Consider the following 12,891-nt stretch of genomic DNA (forward strand, 5'->3'; position numbering starts at 1 on the left):
AAAAGCCTGCATCACACATCATCAAATACATCTGCACACATCTCCAAAGTCAACAGATTTATTTCCTTTAGCACTGAAGTTGTTCACAGTAACATCACAAGGGTATACATTGCCAGTGGTTATCCTGCTCAGTGGTAGCGCTCCGTGCTCCGAGTCCTTTCTGTGTGCTCTGGATTCCCACAGTAGAAAAAGAGGAAAGCGAACAATGGAAGGTATTGCTTTTAGTTTTCTCTCTTATCACCCAGCACCCACCCAGCTGGTCTGAGCGAGCGACCCAATCGCCAGCGAGGTCCCTCTTTGAGAGAACAAAGGAGGATGCATTTGCACGGTTACTGCATGTGCACAGTAATCTAAAAGGGTGAGAAGACAGCAAAGGAAATAAAAAAAGAAAAAAAAAAACAAAAGAAAAATAAATATTAAATTATAACAAATGCACATAAAGAACAGAAATACAGAAATAAGTGTGAAGAGAGAAAGGGAACAAGATAACAATTCCAACGACGACATGCAAAGAAAAGACGAATGCTGAACATGCAAACAACCGTACGAGTTCAAAGCTAAGAGTAGGAATCCCCTCGGTTTGAAATAAGCTTGTCAGTAAACTCGGCTTATTTACAGGATGAGTGTTTGGTGAGTTCTGAGTCTTCATACACACAGGGGAGAAAGAGCAGACAGTTATCAACAGAGGGTTTGTTCCTCTCAAAGAGGCTAGTCTACATTCTTAAATTACGTTAAATCATTTTCCAAAGGTATATTACACAAAGTCTCTCCAAACAAAAAAGCCAGGAAAAGGAGTCCACAAACATCTGGAGATTTTTCACTGTTCAATAACTTAAACATGACAAAAATATCCTTAAATAATTTGACAGAAGAAACATTCTCAACATCTTTCATATAAATAACCAAGAATAAATTAATAACAAAAGACAAAAGTACAAAAATATACACAGCAGTTCGATATTGTCTGAATCCTGCAGATAATTCAAAGGAACGTAAATGACAAAATAAAAAGAAATACAAAATTTATAGACATGGTAAGTACTGAACCAAATTTACAGAAAGTGCAAAAGAAAATGAGACAGACTTAAATTAGAAACAAAACAAGTCCTCTAAACAAAAAGTCACAACTACACTTTTTTTGTACATAAGAAATGCTATTTAGTCTGTACAACAGAATAGATCATTCATTTATTTATCACCTCCTCCAGTCTACTTTATCACACTTCAGTGGATGTGGATGAACCCACATAATGAACAGATGCCACAGAGCGCACTCCAAAAATCCTGACAGTAAAAAGAAATACAATCCAGCCAGCGTCCGACTGTCCATCTCCTCTTATTCTCTCTGTAAGTGTGTGCAAGTCAGTACATCCCGCAGAAAAGTCATATCTGTATCTTTATACAAGTAGAGAAAAACTGCCCCACAAAGACAAACAGCAGGAACTACATGGGCTAATGCATGTAGCCAGTTAGCTTTAGCATTAGCATAAGTTAGCTGTCTTTGTCCAAGTATGACTACATTTTACTTTTGCTTAATTTAGTTGTATAATATTAAAACCATCAAATTATGACATTTCAGTTATGCTACACATAAAATTAATCTATTGTTTTCACTTTAAGTAAACCTGAGGCCCACTGGCTAGTTAGCAACTTAAAGTTAGCCTTTTCTACTCTGCTAAGCGAGTTAGCATAGCAGCAGCAGGATTTTTGTTAAGATTAGCACTGTAGTTCAGAACATAAACAAACAAAACATGTCAATTACAGCACATATGTATTCAATGTTTAGATATTTAAAGGTTAGGAGTGTATCTATGCATCCAGTTCAATATGTATGGTTTCCAGTTTTTGATAATACCGAGTCATAAATGTAACTTAAGACATGTCATTGTGTTCCCTTTAACATGTCACTGACACAAATCCCTAAAAAACAGGACTGAATCTACTATGTCTGTCTCACTGCTTTGCTTCACTTCTTAATGAAACGTGGCATACCATTTCCAGAACCAATTTCTTCGATATTTATTTCAGTATTTAGCCGTGCACATTTGTTTGGTTTTGCCTCTAAACTGCTGATCTGAGGATTCCAAATTTATTTTATAATTCCTCTGACTTAACATTATCATTGTTTAATAGGATAGACTAGCACAGTCCTCTCCCAACAGACATTTGTTTAATTTAATATTTAACATTGAAAACCTTATTGATCAAAAACAAATGCACAACTTGAATAGTTTTACAGTTTACATCTTATCCAAATACAAAAAAACGTTGTAAAATTGAGGATTAATTTTTTTTTCAACTTATGATAAATAATAACTATTGATAATTTGGCCTATATTGTTACTTGTTAAAATGTTTTGTTTTGTTGGACCAACATTCTATAACCCTTACTATCATCATCTATAGCAGCAAGCTTTTACATGTCTGAAGGAGAAACATAGAATTTAGGATTTAATCAAGAATAAGTCAATCACTTATCAAAACAGTCATCGTCTGCCTTATCGGTCATTTCATTGCTTCATCTTTCTCAGGTTCCACACCAAGACCAGATGCATAGTTCCTGCTTTTTGGCTTTGTAGGACAGAACAGAAGAGAAAAGAAAGAGGAGATGAGTGTAGATCGACAAACATCACTGTCTTAAGGCCTTTTTTGTCTTTTTACATCTCCTCTGAGGTGTCTCTGGGTTTGGACTGGAGGGGGCGAAGTGAACCCAAGACGTGGAGGTGAAGTGAAGCGGGGTAAGTGAGGGGAATGGATGTCTTCTGTCTTTTTCCTCAGCTGTGGAAACAGTTGGTGAGCGGTGTCGGTGAGCCGCCGTGGTTGGGTGTTAATAGTTATTATGGATGATCCCTGGTGGCAGAGACAAGTGAAGCCATCACACATGTGAAGAGGACAGAAACCCCGGACACAGAGAGGGACATTAGGTGGTGACAACAAAGCTACATCTGCTACTTATTGTAAAATACTGATCAATCTTTAACTGAAATAGCCATTCCCAGTATACAGTACAAAAGTTCATAGGCAAAAAGTAGATTTTTATTTTCTTCTTTTCATAGAGCAACACTCTGAACTAAAGGGCAAAGGTAGCAGCTTTCCTCTGTGGTCGTATGTAATGACCTGCTCACTGCTTATCGTCTAGTCATGCACAGCTACCGCTCCTTAAGGTTGTTCCTGTGTCCTGCTGCTGGAGGCCGTCTTTGTTTTGTCTTTGCCGGGGGGGCATTTAGAGTCATTGGGCGGGGGCTGGTTGGGCTTGCTGCTGGGGGCATGCTTGGCGGGGGAGCTAGGCGTGGCAGGGGCGCCAGGGGAGTGGGACGCTTGGATGTTCTTGTCGTCTGAAAAAAGCTGTTTAATTACGTCAAAGAAGTTACTCAACGGGCTGCCTACACAGACGGGAAGAAAAGAAAAAAACAGAGAGAGAGAGAACAAACAACAGATGAGCAATGGGGTTAACATGAGGAGAAGAGGAGATGATGGAGGGATGAGAGGAGGACGGCAGCGAGGGGAAAAGGAGACTCTGTAGGTCGAGAAAAGGGAGCAAGAATGTCCACTAGGTAACAGAAAGCCAAAACTGAGGAGTTGAGGTTTGATAGCTTTTGCAATTTTAATACGGACCTACTCTGATGGCATTTATTAGACTGGTCAGGTCAACTTATATGTCTGCTTTAACCCTTTCATGCATGAATTATGAGAACCTTAATCAAGATTTTTTTCCTGAGTGTTTTTATTCCTCTTTAGGCATGAAAAAAAACACTGCAATTGAAATTTTTTTTTTATGAACCTCTTTTTCAAGGAATTGCAAAAACATCCACTCAAATGAATACCACGAGTTTGATTTTTGAAGCAAATAAACATGTATTTACCAATATACTGTGTAAAAACTATATATATATATATATATATATATATATATATATATATATATATATATATATATATATATTTTTTTTTTTTTTTTTTTTTTAATGCTGCTAATCTGATGTTTTGTCACATTTTAACATACTCTAATATTAGTTATTATTCACTTTATGGAGATAATATTAAAAAAAACCCGTTTTGTTTAAAAAAAAAAAAGTTACTTACAGTCTAATAATAACAAGGAATTGACTTACACTCAAACATGTAACTGCAGATCAGGTTTATCAAGAACAGCAAAGTTACAGCAATGGTACATCTGCTTTATTGGCTGATATGAAACAATAAAATCCATGAATATATAAGATAACGCCTTTGAATAGCTGTCCATTGTAGTGACCACTATGCATGAAAGGGTAAAATTACATGTCTGACTCCAAGTAAAATGACTCAAACTGCTAATTAGGTTCAGAGGTATTATAGTTTATTCATATTTATCATGTTTTCACCGATTCCAACTTTTGTTGCTAGATTTAGCAACTTTTCAAACTGCCCCAGCAACTTTTTTTTAACCACCTAGCAACAAATTTAGCTACTTTTAAAATTTGTTTAGAAACTTTTAGCAATTTTTGAGGAGCTCAAACACTAAGACACACACATGTCCCCTCTAAATGACTCAAAGTGATTTTCTTTGAGAAGTTGCAAAAGTCAATGTTGCCAATTTAACCACTTTGTTGCTATATTTAGTGATTTTTCAGACCCCTATAGTGACTGTTTATCAAAAAAGGGACAAGCAGCAAACCTAGCAACTTTTTCTAGTGTCATTGGAGACTTTTGGAGACTCTGATGTGAAACCATGTTCTTTGTCTGAAACCAATGACTGCACTGAACATAAATCACTGAAATTGCCATTGACAGTTTTTCTTTTTTTTTTTTTTTTGTCCATTTAGATTATTAATGTATACCGAAAATTAAAACTTTGTAGTTAAAAATGCTCATGTTTTGGCATGACTTGTAAGCTCCTACGTAGACTGTAAGGTGGAAAACCAAACCAAACTTGAGAAAATTAAACTAAAAACTAAATAATCAAATAATCAAATAAATAAATAGCCTACGTATCTGCCCCAGAGTGTCTGTTTTGGTCACTTTAGCCTGGATAAAGGTGGAGGGTTGGAACTGTGACATTAAAAAAAACAAAACAGAATTGACATACTATAGTTCATTTGTAGTTCTAAACATATTGAAGGTGTTGTCTCTCGCACAATGTTATTCCTATCTCCTACATCATTCATTACAAGTACATGCACATTTCAGATTATGTTAATTGGGTGACCTTTAGCTTCGAGCAACTTTTAAGACGGACAGTAGCTACTTTGGCAAGAGAAGTTGGCAACACTGGTTTTCATACCTGAAGGCTTGAACCAAGGATAGTTTTTTGTGGCATTGTAAATATTTGGTTGGCTTAGTTTTGCTTTTACATTGTAATTTGGTACCAGCCTAATACGTCCTGTATATGCTGAGTCTCCATATACTTAATATCAATTAGTTTATAGATGGATATCTGTTTGATGTAGGGATATTGTCAATTTGATTAATTTATAATCATCTTCAGTCGTTTTTGATAGCTTTTTGAATTGATTGAGTGATTGGTCCGTGTAATGTTATCACACAGTATATGGACCAAAACATGGATCGGTTTAATCTGTGCCAAAACCACTTCTGCTGGTTGGACTGAAAACCAGGTGTTTGGTCCAGGGGAGGTTTCACAGCTGCAAAAATGCATTGAATCACACTAGACACTCCAGAGGACCAGACCAAAAGAGGTGGGTGTGAAAGAACCTATAGACTTTAGAGTAGGTTTGTTTTCGCATCTGGTTTGACCTACAATAGAAACATGTATAGTGCCTAGATGTGTAAAAAAAAAAAAAAAAAGCCTTACCATAAACCCAACAGAAAGTCTGTCAGGTTAATTAACTACCCTTTTGTCCCTGTTTTTCCATTTCCATTCTATTTAAACCAATAAGCTCCTAAACTTCCAAAGCCCTTACAATGAACACATGTAAAATGATGACTTTCCCTCAGATAATGTGATAACAGTAAATTTTAAAGTGTCTCCATAAAACAGTGAGTTGTTATAAGTCACATTAATGTAATAAAATTTGCTCAAAATGTCTTATGTTTATAATAATACAATCTGACTGGACAGACTGACCACTTCCAATTTGCTTCATGGTTTCAGATAATGTTATTAGTCCCAGTAAACATGGCCTGGTTGACAGCATGGAAAATTTTAGTCTTGTAGATGTCTTTAAGTCTATAAGGTGTTTGGGCTTTGAAAATGGGGCGAGAAACTGATTTTACTGTAAAAATGAGTGGTCCAAAAAAAGATGCAGAAGTTCAATAAGTCATTACATTCAAGCTATTAGTGACAGATTAATGACATGAGTTCGTTCTAAGGTGCAGGATGCATAAAAAAAGATAATATTGACTAAAATGTGGTGATTTGATGTGGATTTGCCCATTTATGAGTTACAGTTGTAAGACCACCCATGGGAAACTGGAATCAGCCTTAAGAGACAAACATACAGGGTGGGGAAGCAAAATTTACAATATTTTGAGGCAGGGATTGAAAGACAGTGTATGACCAATTAGTTTATTGAAAGTCATGAGAATTTATTTGCCACAAGAAAATTTACACAATAGAAAATGTTTTTATTCTATGTGTCCTCCTTCTTTCTCAATAACTGCCTTCACACACTTCCTGAAACTTGCGCAAGTGTTCCTCAAATATTGGGGTGACAACTTGTCCCATTCTTCTTTAATAGTATCTTTAAGAAAGTCGACATTGCTGTGTGATGTTCTATTGGTAGCATGTTCTAAAACGCCCCAAAAAGCATAATCCAGAAGGTTTAGATCTGGGCTAGAAGGCAGCCATAAACATGATTCCCAAAAACTGCTAAAGTTGAATTTGCAGAAATGTTGTATTTTTCTAGCTGTGTGGGCTGGAGCACCATCCTGTGTCCATACATAATTTCCATCTGGGTAGTTTGCTTTAAGCCATGGCAATACCTGGTATCTGGATGGATTTGGTTGGATCCTTTAGGATTTTGGATTTGAGAGCTTTAATAAAAGCTTTGGTACGTTTTTTGTTGCTTCCTCCACTTCCAGACTTTCTGGTAATAGTTTTGCTCATAGTCATTCTCTTCTTTCCATTATAAACAGTCTTTATGGACACTCCAACTATTTTTGAAATCTCCTTTGGTGTGAGGAGTGCATTCAGCAAATCACACACTCTTTGACGTTTGCTTTCCTGATTACTCATATGGGCAAAAGTTTCTGAAAAGGTATGGATAATAGTGTTAGGTATGATTATGACATCAATATATGTTTGGTTACAAAACAATTGACGTAGTGCCTGCTGAGAAAAAACAACTAAATGTTCATTGTAAATTTTGCTTCCCCACCCTGTATACATGGGGACTTCAAAAAGTTCATGGAAAAATTAAAGTTGGAAAAAAACTTTAGTTACGATGTTCATTTTTCAACATATGCTCCTTCTAGGTCAATAAACGTCTGTAAACATTAATACCAGTCTTTAAGTCTACGTTCAGACAGCAGGTCTTAATGCACAATTTGGATTTTTTGGTGAAATCCGATTTTTTTTGTGTGCTCATTCATATTGCACATTAAATGCGACTTCTATCAGTTTTGAGTATGAACTGAATGCGACTCTGAAGTGACCCGCATGCACAAAAGAGGTCCTGACGTAATACATAACCATGCAGGGACACACGGTGTTTACAGAAGTAAATATGTTTTTCCCCCTACTCCTCCTCCTGGGGTGCAGAATTGTGACGTTTGTCGTATTTCAGTGACGTAAAGGTCAGACTGAAGTCGCATTGCAAAATATCCGATACGTATTGGATTTAGGACCACATATGAAAGTGGCCTGGGTTGGATTTGAAAAAATCAGATTTGTACTGTTCAAACTATCTTTAACAGATTGGATACAGGTCACATATGGGCAAAAAAATCGGATTTGGGCCACATTTACCTGCAGTCTGAACGTAGCCTTAGTCCATCTGTGTAAAACTGGGGGCCATGTGATTTAAACCATGTCAAAGCTATTTTCTTTTTACAAAAACCTTTTGAAGCCCCCTCTTACAGTGTCATATCCTTAGTGGACACAGGAAGTGGTGTGTAACTCCTTTGCACAATATCCTATTTATTTAATGTTGTATTTTTAGTATTTTTTATTTGACCTTTCCTTGTCTTTCAGTTAAATAACGAGAAAATAGGAAAATAAATATATGGCTGAGAGGGTTGTTAGTGTCATTGTACTGTGGATATTTTGTGACCTGATTCAGACTAACTCGCTATCAAACCCAACCATCAGAGCATCCAAAAACATTTCTCAGAGGGTCTTTGAAATAGACCAGTGTTCAGAGTCTCTGTTTCCTCTGCCATGGGTGGAGAGCTAACCGGAGCACTGAGAGACTTGGGTTTTTTTTTTTTCCCACAAAAAGACATGGTGAAAATCTTTTATTTATCTCCCACCCACATAACACTTACTTTTTAATGCAGAATACAGTTCTTTAGTATTGTGCATTTCAGATGTAGATTTTTTTTTGTGTCTGTATGAATGTCTGTCAAAGCTCCCGTTAACCCTCCTTCACATCAGCACACAAATACATCCATTAAGACACAACTTTGTTTAGTCAGTGCTCGGAACAGTCATGAGTGGATTAAAAACATGCAACAGTACAACACTGTACACACATCAATGCATTTATCATCCCAAAGGTTAGTCGTCACACTGTGTATTCCTTTGTATTAAACCAGGTCCCTGTGTGTTAAAAAGTGTGCACTTCAGAGTGAACTTACCAGTATTACACATGTGCATATCTGTTTTCAGTGATTTTAAATATGGAAAGTTTAGGGGTTGGGGAAAGGGCATGTCAGCATCAAGCATCACCATGCAGTGGGTTACTGGGGTCAGTAAAGAGCCACAAACACGTTCACTCAGTAAAGCATGTCCATTTTATCAAGTCACAGAGTCCCTGAACTGAATTTTACAAATAGATGTGGAACATAATGTGAAAATCACATAAAAATGAGTCATTATTACATAATTATTGGTGCAGATGGTATGTTTTATTAAGTGGTTTGGACATTTTAACCCATAAATGTGAAAATGTTAAATAAAAGTTAAAATATAGATATCAAGGATGTTTTTTTTAAACTTTACTTTCCATTACAATATATTTTTTCTTTTTTATTGTAACTATAGACTATATTAAATGTGGACATAAACGCCATGATGATCTACCCTTTTATCACCTTCTTCTGGGATTCAGACTGATTGCATCTTGTTTTTTGGCCAAAATAGAAGTTAACACAAACTGAAAACACTGTCAGTTAATACAGTTAGGTTTAATGCCATTTAGTAATTTTAGCTTCTTATAGTGTACTGTGTCATGTTTCATAACAGTAATGGTAACTGTGTTAAGTATAAACACACTAAAGTGCTATCTTACCTGATTAAGAAACACTTGTCATTAACAGGGAAATGAACTACTGAAATCCAAACAGTTTTTCTCCAAAATTGTGTATTTTAACACAGGGATCTATGGGGACTGATTTTGGAGTAAACATCAAGTGGAACTAAAGGTTTTGGCACTTTCCACTTTGCCAAAATTTGAACTGTGTTTGCGTTTCTTTGGGCTCATTTTGCCAATGTGACATTTTCTGGAATTAGGTAAAGCCAAATCTCTTTTTTTAACTACAATTTTCCGGTTTTGTTTGGTAAAAACAAACACAGTTCATACATTCTTATGTTACATCCTTATTTAACACAGTTTTTTGGTGGGGTATGGAACTTTGTTAATAGATTCTGTGATTTTAACAAAAAACTCTAATATGACACAACTTTTGATATTTCTATTGTGTTTTTTTTTTTACTTCCTGTGTGTACTATAAGGTCAACTTATCAATCGTATGCTTTACATTTTACTGCCCTGTTAACAGATTATGTCAAAAGTCACTAATTTTTTATCAGTTTTATAGAAACTATCTGATAAATTAAAGAGGCAGCATTTAATATACAACCTTTTAATGTGCTTTATGGGAATTTCTTCATGTTTTGATGCTTTGTTAAAATGAACATATGTTCTACGCATGCACGCACGCACGCACACGCACACACACACACACACACACACACACACACACACACACACACACACACAGTCTCTTCACTCTGGTGTGTTAGTGCACACAGGGCTTATTGGTGACGGGTCTCCAGGACGTTGCCAGTGTGTGTTAAAAACCAGAGGTGAGGTGTTTTCACCGGGTATCTGGGTCTTACCCCGTTTGGAGGATTTACAGGACAAAGAGCGCTGAGAGCCGTCTGAGAGGAGAGGATATTATCAGACCCACTGAGGCTCCGAGCATCGTCATCATCATCACCAGCAGCAGTCAGCTGACCTCACGTTACCAGCACCTCATCACATCACAGAGGCTGCTCCTCCTCAGTACCAGTGTCAAGGATAAGTCCATGCACAGTCAATGTTCACCTCAGTTTACACTAGTCCATCTCTCCTTTGACAAACTCATGTTCGTATGAGACGAACTGTCGCTGGATCAATGTCCAACATATCCCACCTCATCCTCACGTCTACATTTTAATTAAACACACGTTATGTAACTTCTGCCACTAAGAGTCTGTCAAAACTTTAACAAAGGATGTAGTTATGAAGTGGTGTGGAATCATTTATGTTGTAATGAGGTACATGTTTATTCCCCTCAAACTCAGTGATATCAATCCACATACTGTCATTAAATTATGATTAAACATCTGGAAGTAACTTTAGTTAATCTAATGCTGAATGTTTGCCATGTTTATCCAGTAGAGGAGGTATGGGGTTAAACAAAATTACAGATTTCTCTGACATTATCGGGAACATTTGCTTTAAGTATAAAAAAATATATATATAGCAGAACTGTCTGTTTTTTAGATATTATAATGCGAAAACGTTACATTTAATAGCTTTCAGGGATCATTTAGTCCTTTAGTCCTGTACTTCTACAGGTTTATGTTAATCATTATGTGCAGTTTTTTTTTTAAACAAAACAGCCATTAAACTTGAAAACTTACAACACCTTTTATTAAACTCAATTTCCATATACATATTTTTAATTTGTTTAGTTTTAGTCTTAGTTTCACAGGGCTGATTTTGGTATAAAGTGTCTGTTTGTTTGTTTCTGCTTCATTATAATATAATTTCTGCTTCATTATAATCTAAATCTAACCTTATTTCTGGCTGTTTTTCTCTTATTTTGAGTGGAATTTTGTGTAACACAGAGTCATTAATCTTATACTTTTTTGTCTTATAAAAGGTAACATTCAGGTGTTTGTTTTTCTTTCACTCTTACTCCAAGGAGATGGAGTGTTTTAGCTGGAATGTACTGACAGGTAAACTCACACCACTGTAAACTCTCAGCGCTGTTTTTGTTGTCTCTTTGGTTGCAGTTGAATTTCAGGAGCTCAGATTCCCCAGCACAGAGGAGGATAAACTGGAAAATGAGGTGAACATTTTCTGCTTCTGGTTTCATCCTTTCTAGTCAACATATGTGTGAGCCAACGCTCATCTTCATATGTTTGGAGAACCGTGTACATCTTCCTTTGTTGTAATATGTGTACAGTTCACATGCAGTTCATTTGGTTTGTTAAAACACGGTCAAACATGGTCACATGGTTCTGCAGCATTCACATCATGCTTTTGGTGCTTCATTTCAGTCAGCAGCTCACCCAGAAGCATCAGCACACACAGTCTGTGACGTACGACACGACCAAAAAAACCAACGCAACAAACATTCAGTTCATCAACAACTAGAACTGAAATGGCGTGTGTGCATCTGAGTCAGCTTTTCATTCAACATGCAGGTCAGTCAGTCCATCGGAGGGTAGCAGAGTGAAGCTGAGGATGATGGGAAGCAAGAGATAGATAGATAGATAGATAGATAGATAGATAGATAGATAGATAGATAGATAGATAGATAGATAGATAGATAGATAGATAGATAGATAGATAGATAGATAGATAGATAGATAGATAGATAGATAGATAGATAGATAGATAGATGTGGGTTATTGGCACATCTACATGGGGTGGTTGACGTTGTGCATACAGTGCCTGATAACAGTTCCCATCTGTGGCAGTGACTAGTGAGACTGGTGATACTAGTGATAATGGTGATACTGGTTCATTGCATTGAACTGATAGTTTAGATATTTGGATTTTGGATTCAGCCAAGAGACTGTTGAAGCTATGATGATGTATTAGGGCCAATGCAGGAACACAACAAATATGTCAGGGCAAATGGTTAATATTTTGAGAAAAGAATAATTGAGTTATCCATCCAACGCTTACCCAGGTTTTGTTTTGTTTTTGTTTTTTGTACAACTGCCCTTATATGTGCCCTTTCACTAAACAAAAATAAGCAGCAGTCTGAGAACTTAATCACATAACATTTACCCATTAGCAGTAACAAGTTTTACGGAAGTTTACAAGTTTTAATAACTAACTCAGCTCTCCAAACACCTAAAATTTAGCATTGATCAAAAATATTTAACAGAATATTTAACAGAATAAGTTTGTATTTTACTGTTTTATTCATGTCTGCAGGAAAACAAAAAACTAATATTAAATCTGATAAGAACTGGTAATGTCCAGGGTTTATGGCTTCACCCGTTGGCATGTCTAACTGTGCACTAGTCTGGATTTGTTTTAAACACAAAATGTGCATATGTTCTTTATTAATATGTGCAATGTAACTTTAAAATGACACTAGGAAATACAACAAATTCTAAAAAATGCAAACCATTATACCTGTACTTCAAGTAAGTGACATGGAATTTTAAAATATGAGGTATATTTGAATAAAACAAAGACTATAATAATAATTTAAATAATAATAGAAAACACTGGAGTCATTCTAGAATTAAACTGACTACATACAAATAATTAAGCAGCT

At 36.1% G+C, this 12,891-nt stretch overlaps 1 protein-coding gene across 11 annotated transcripts in view; it reads right to left on the reverse strand.

The window, feature by feature from the left end:
- Positions 1-42: 42 nt before the first annotated feature.
- The window catches only part of LOC115411674 (serine/threonine-protein kinase BRSK2-like), a 152,444-nt gene continuing 139,595 nt past the window's right edge, over positions 43-12,891 (reverse strand). For 8 of the 11 annotated variants that reach the window (XM_030123888.1, XM_030123921.1, XM_030123895.1 and 5 more), the window contains 2 exons: positions 10,223-10,264; positions 43-3,383 (listed from right to left, as the gene is read on the reverse strand). In XM_030123888.1, the coding sequence (XP_029979748.1) occupies positions 3,160-3,383; positions 10,223-10,264 (266 nt within the window). In that variant the 3' untranslated portion in view covers positions 43-3,159. The remainder of the gene's footprint in view (positions 3,384-10,222; positions 10,265-12,891) is intronic. The other 3 variants (XM_030123909.1, XM_030123900.1, XM_030123925.1) reach the window with 2 other exon arrangements.

This window comes from Sphaeramia orbicularis, chromosome 3 (genome assembly GCF_902148855.1).
Source record: "Sphaeramia orbicularis chromosome 3, fSphaOr1.1, whole genome shotgun sequence".
NCBI classification, from domain to species: domain Eukaryota; kingdom Metazoa; phylum Chordata; class Actinopteri; order Kurtiformes; family Apogonidae; genus Sphaeramia; species Sphaeramia orbicularis.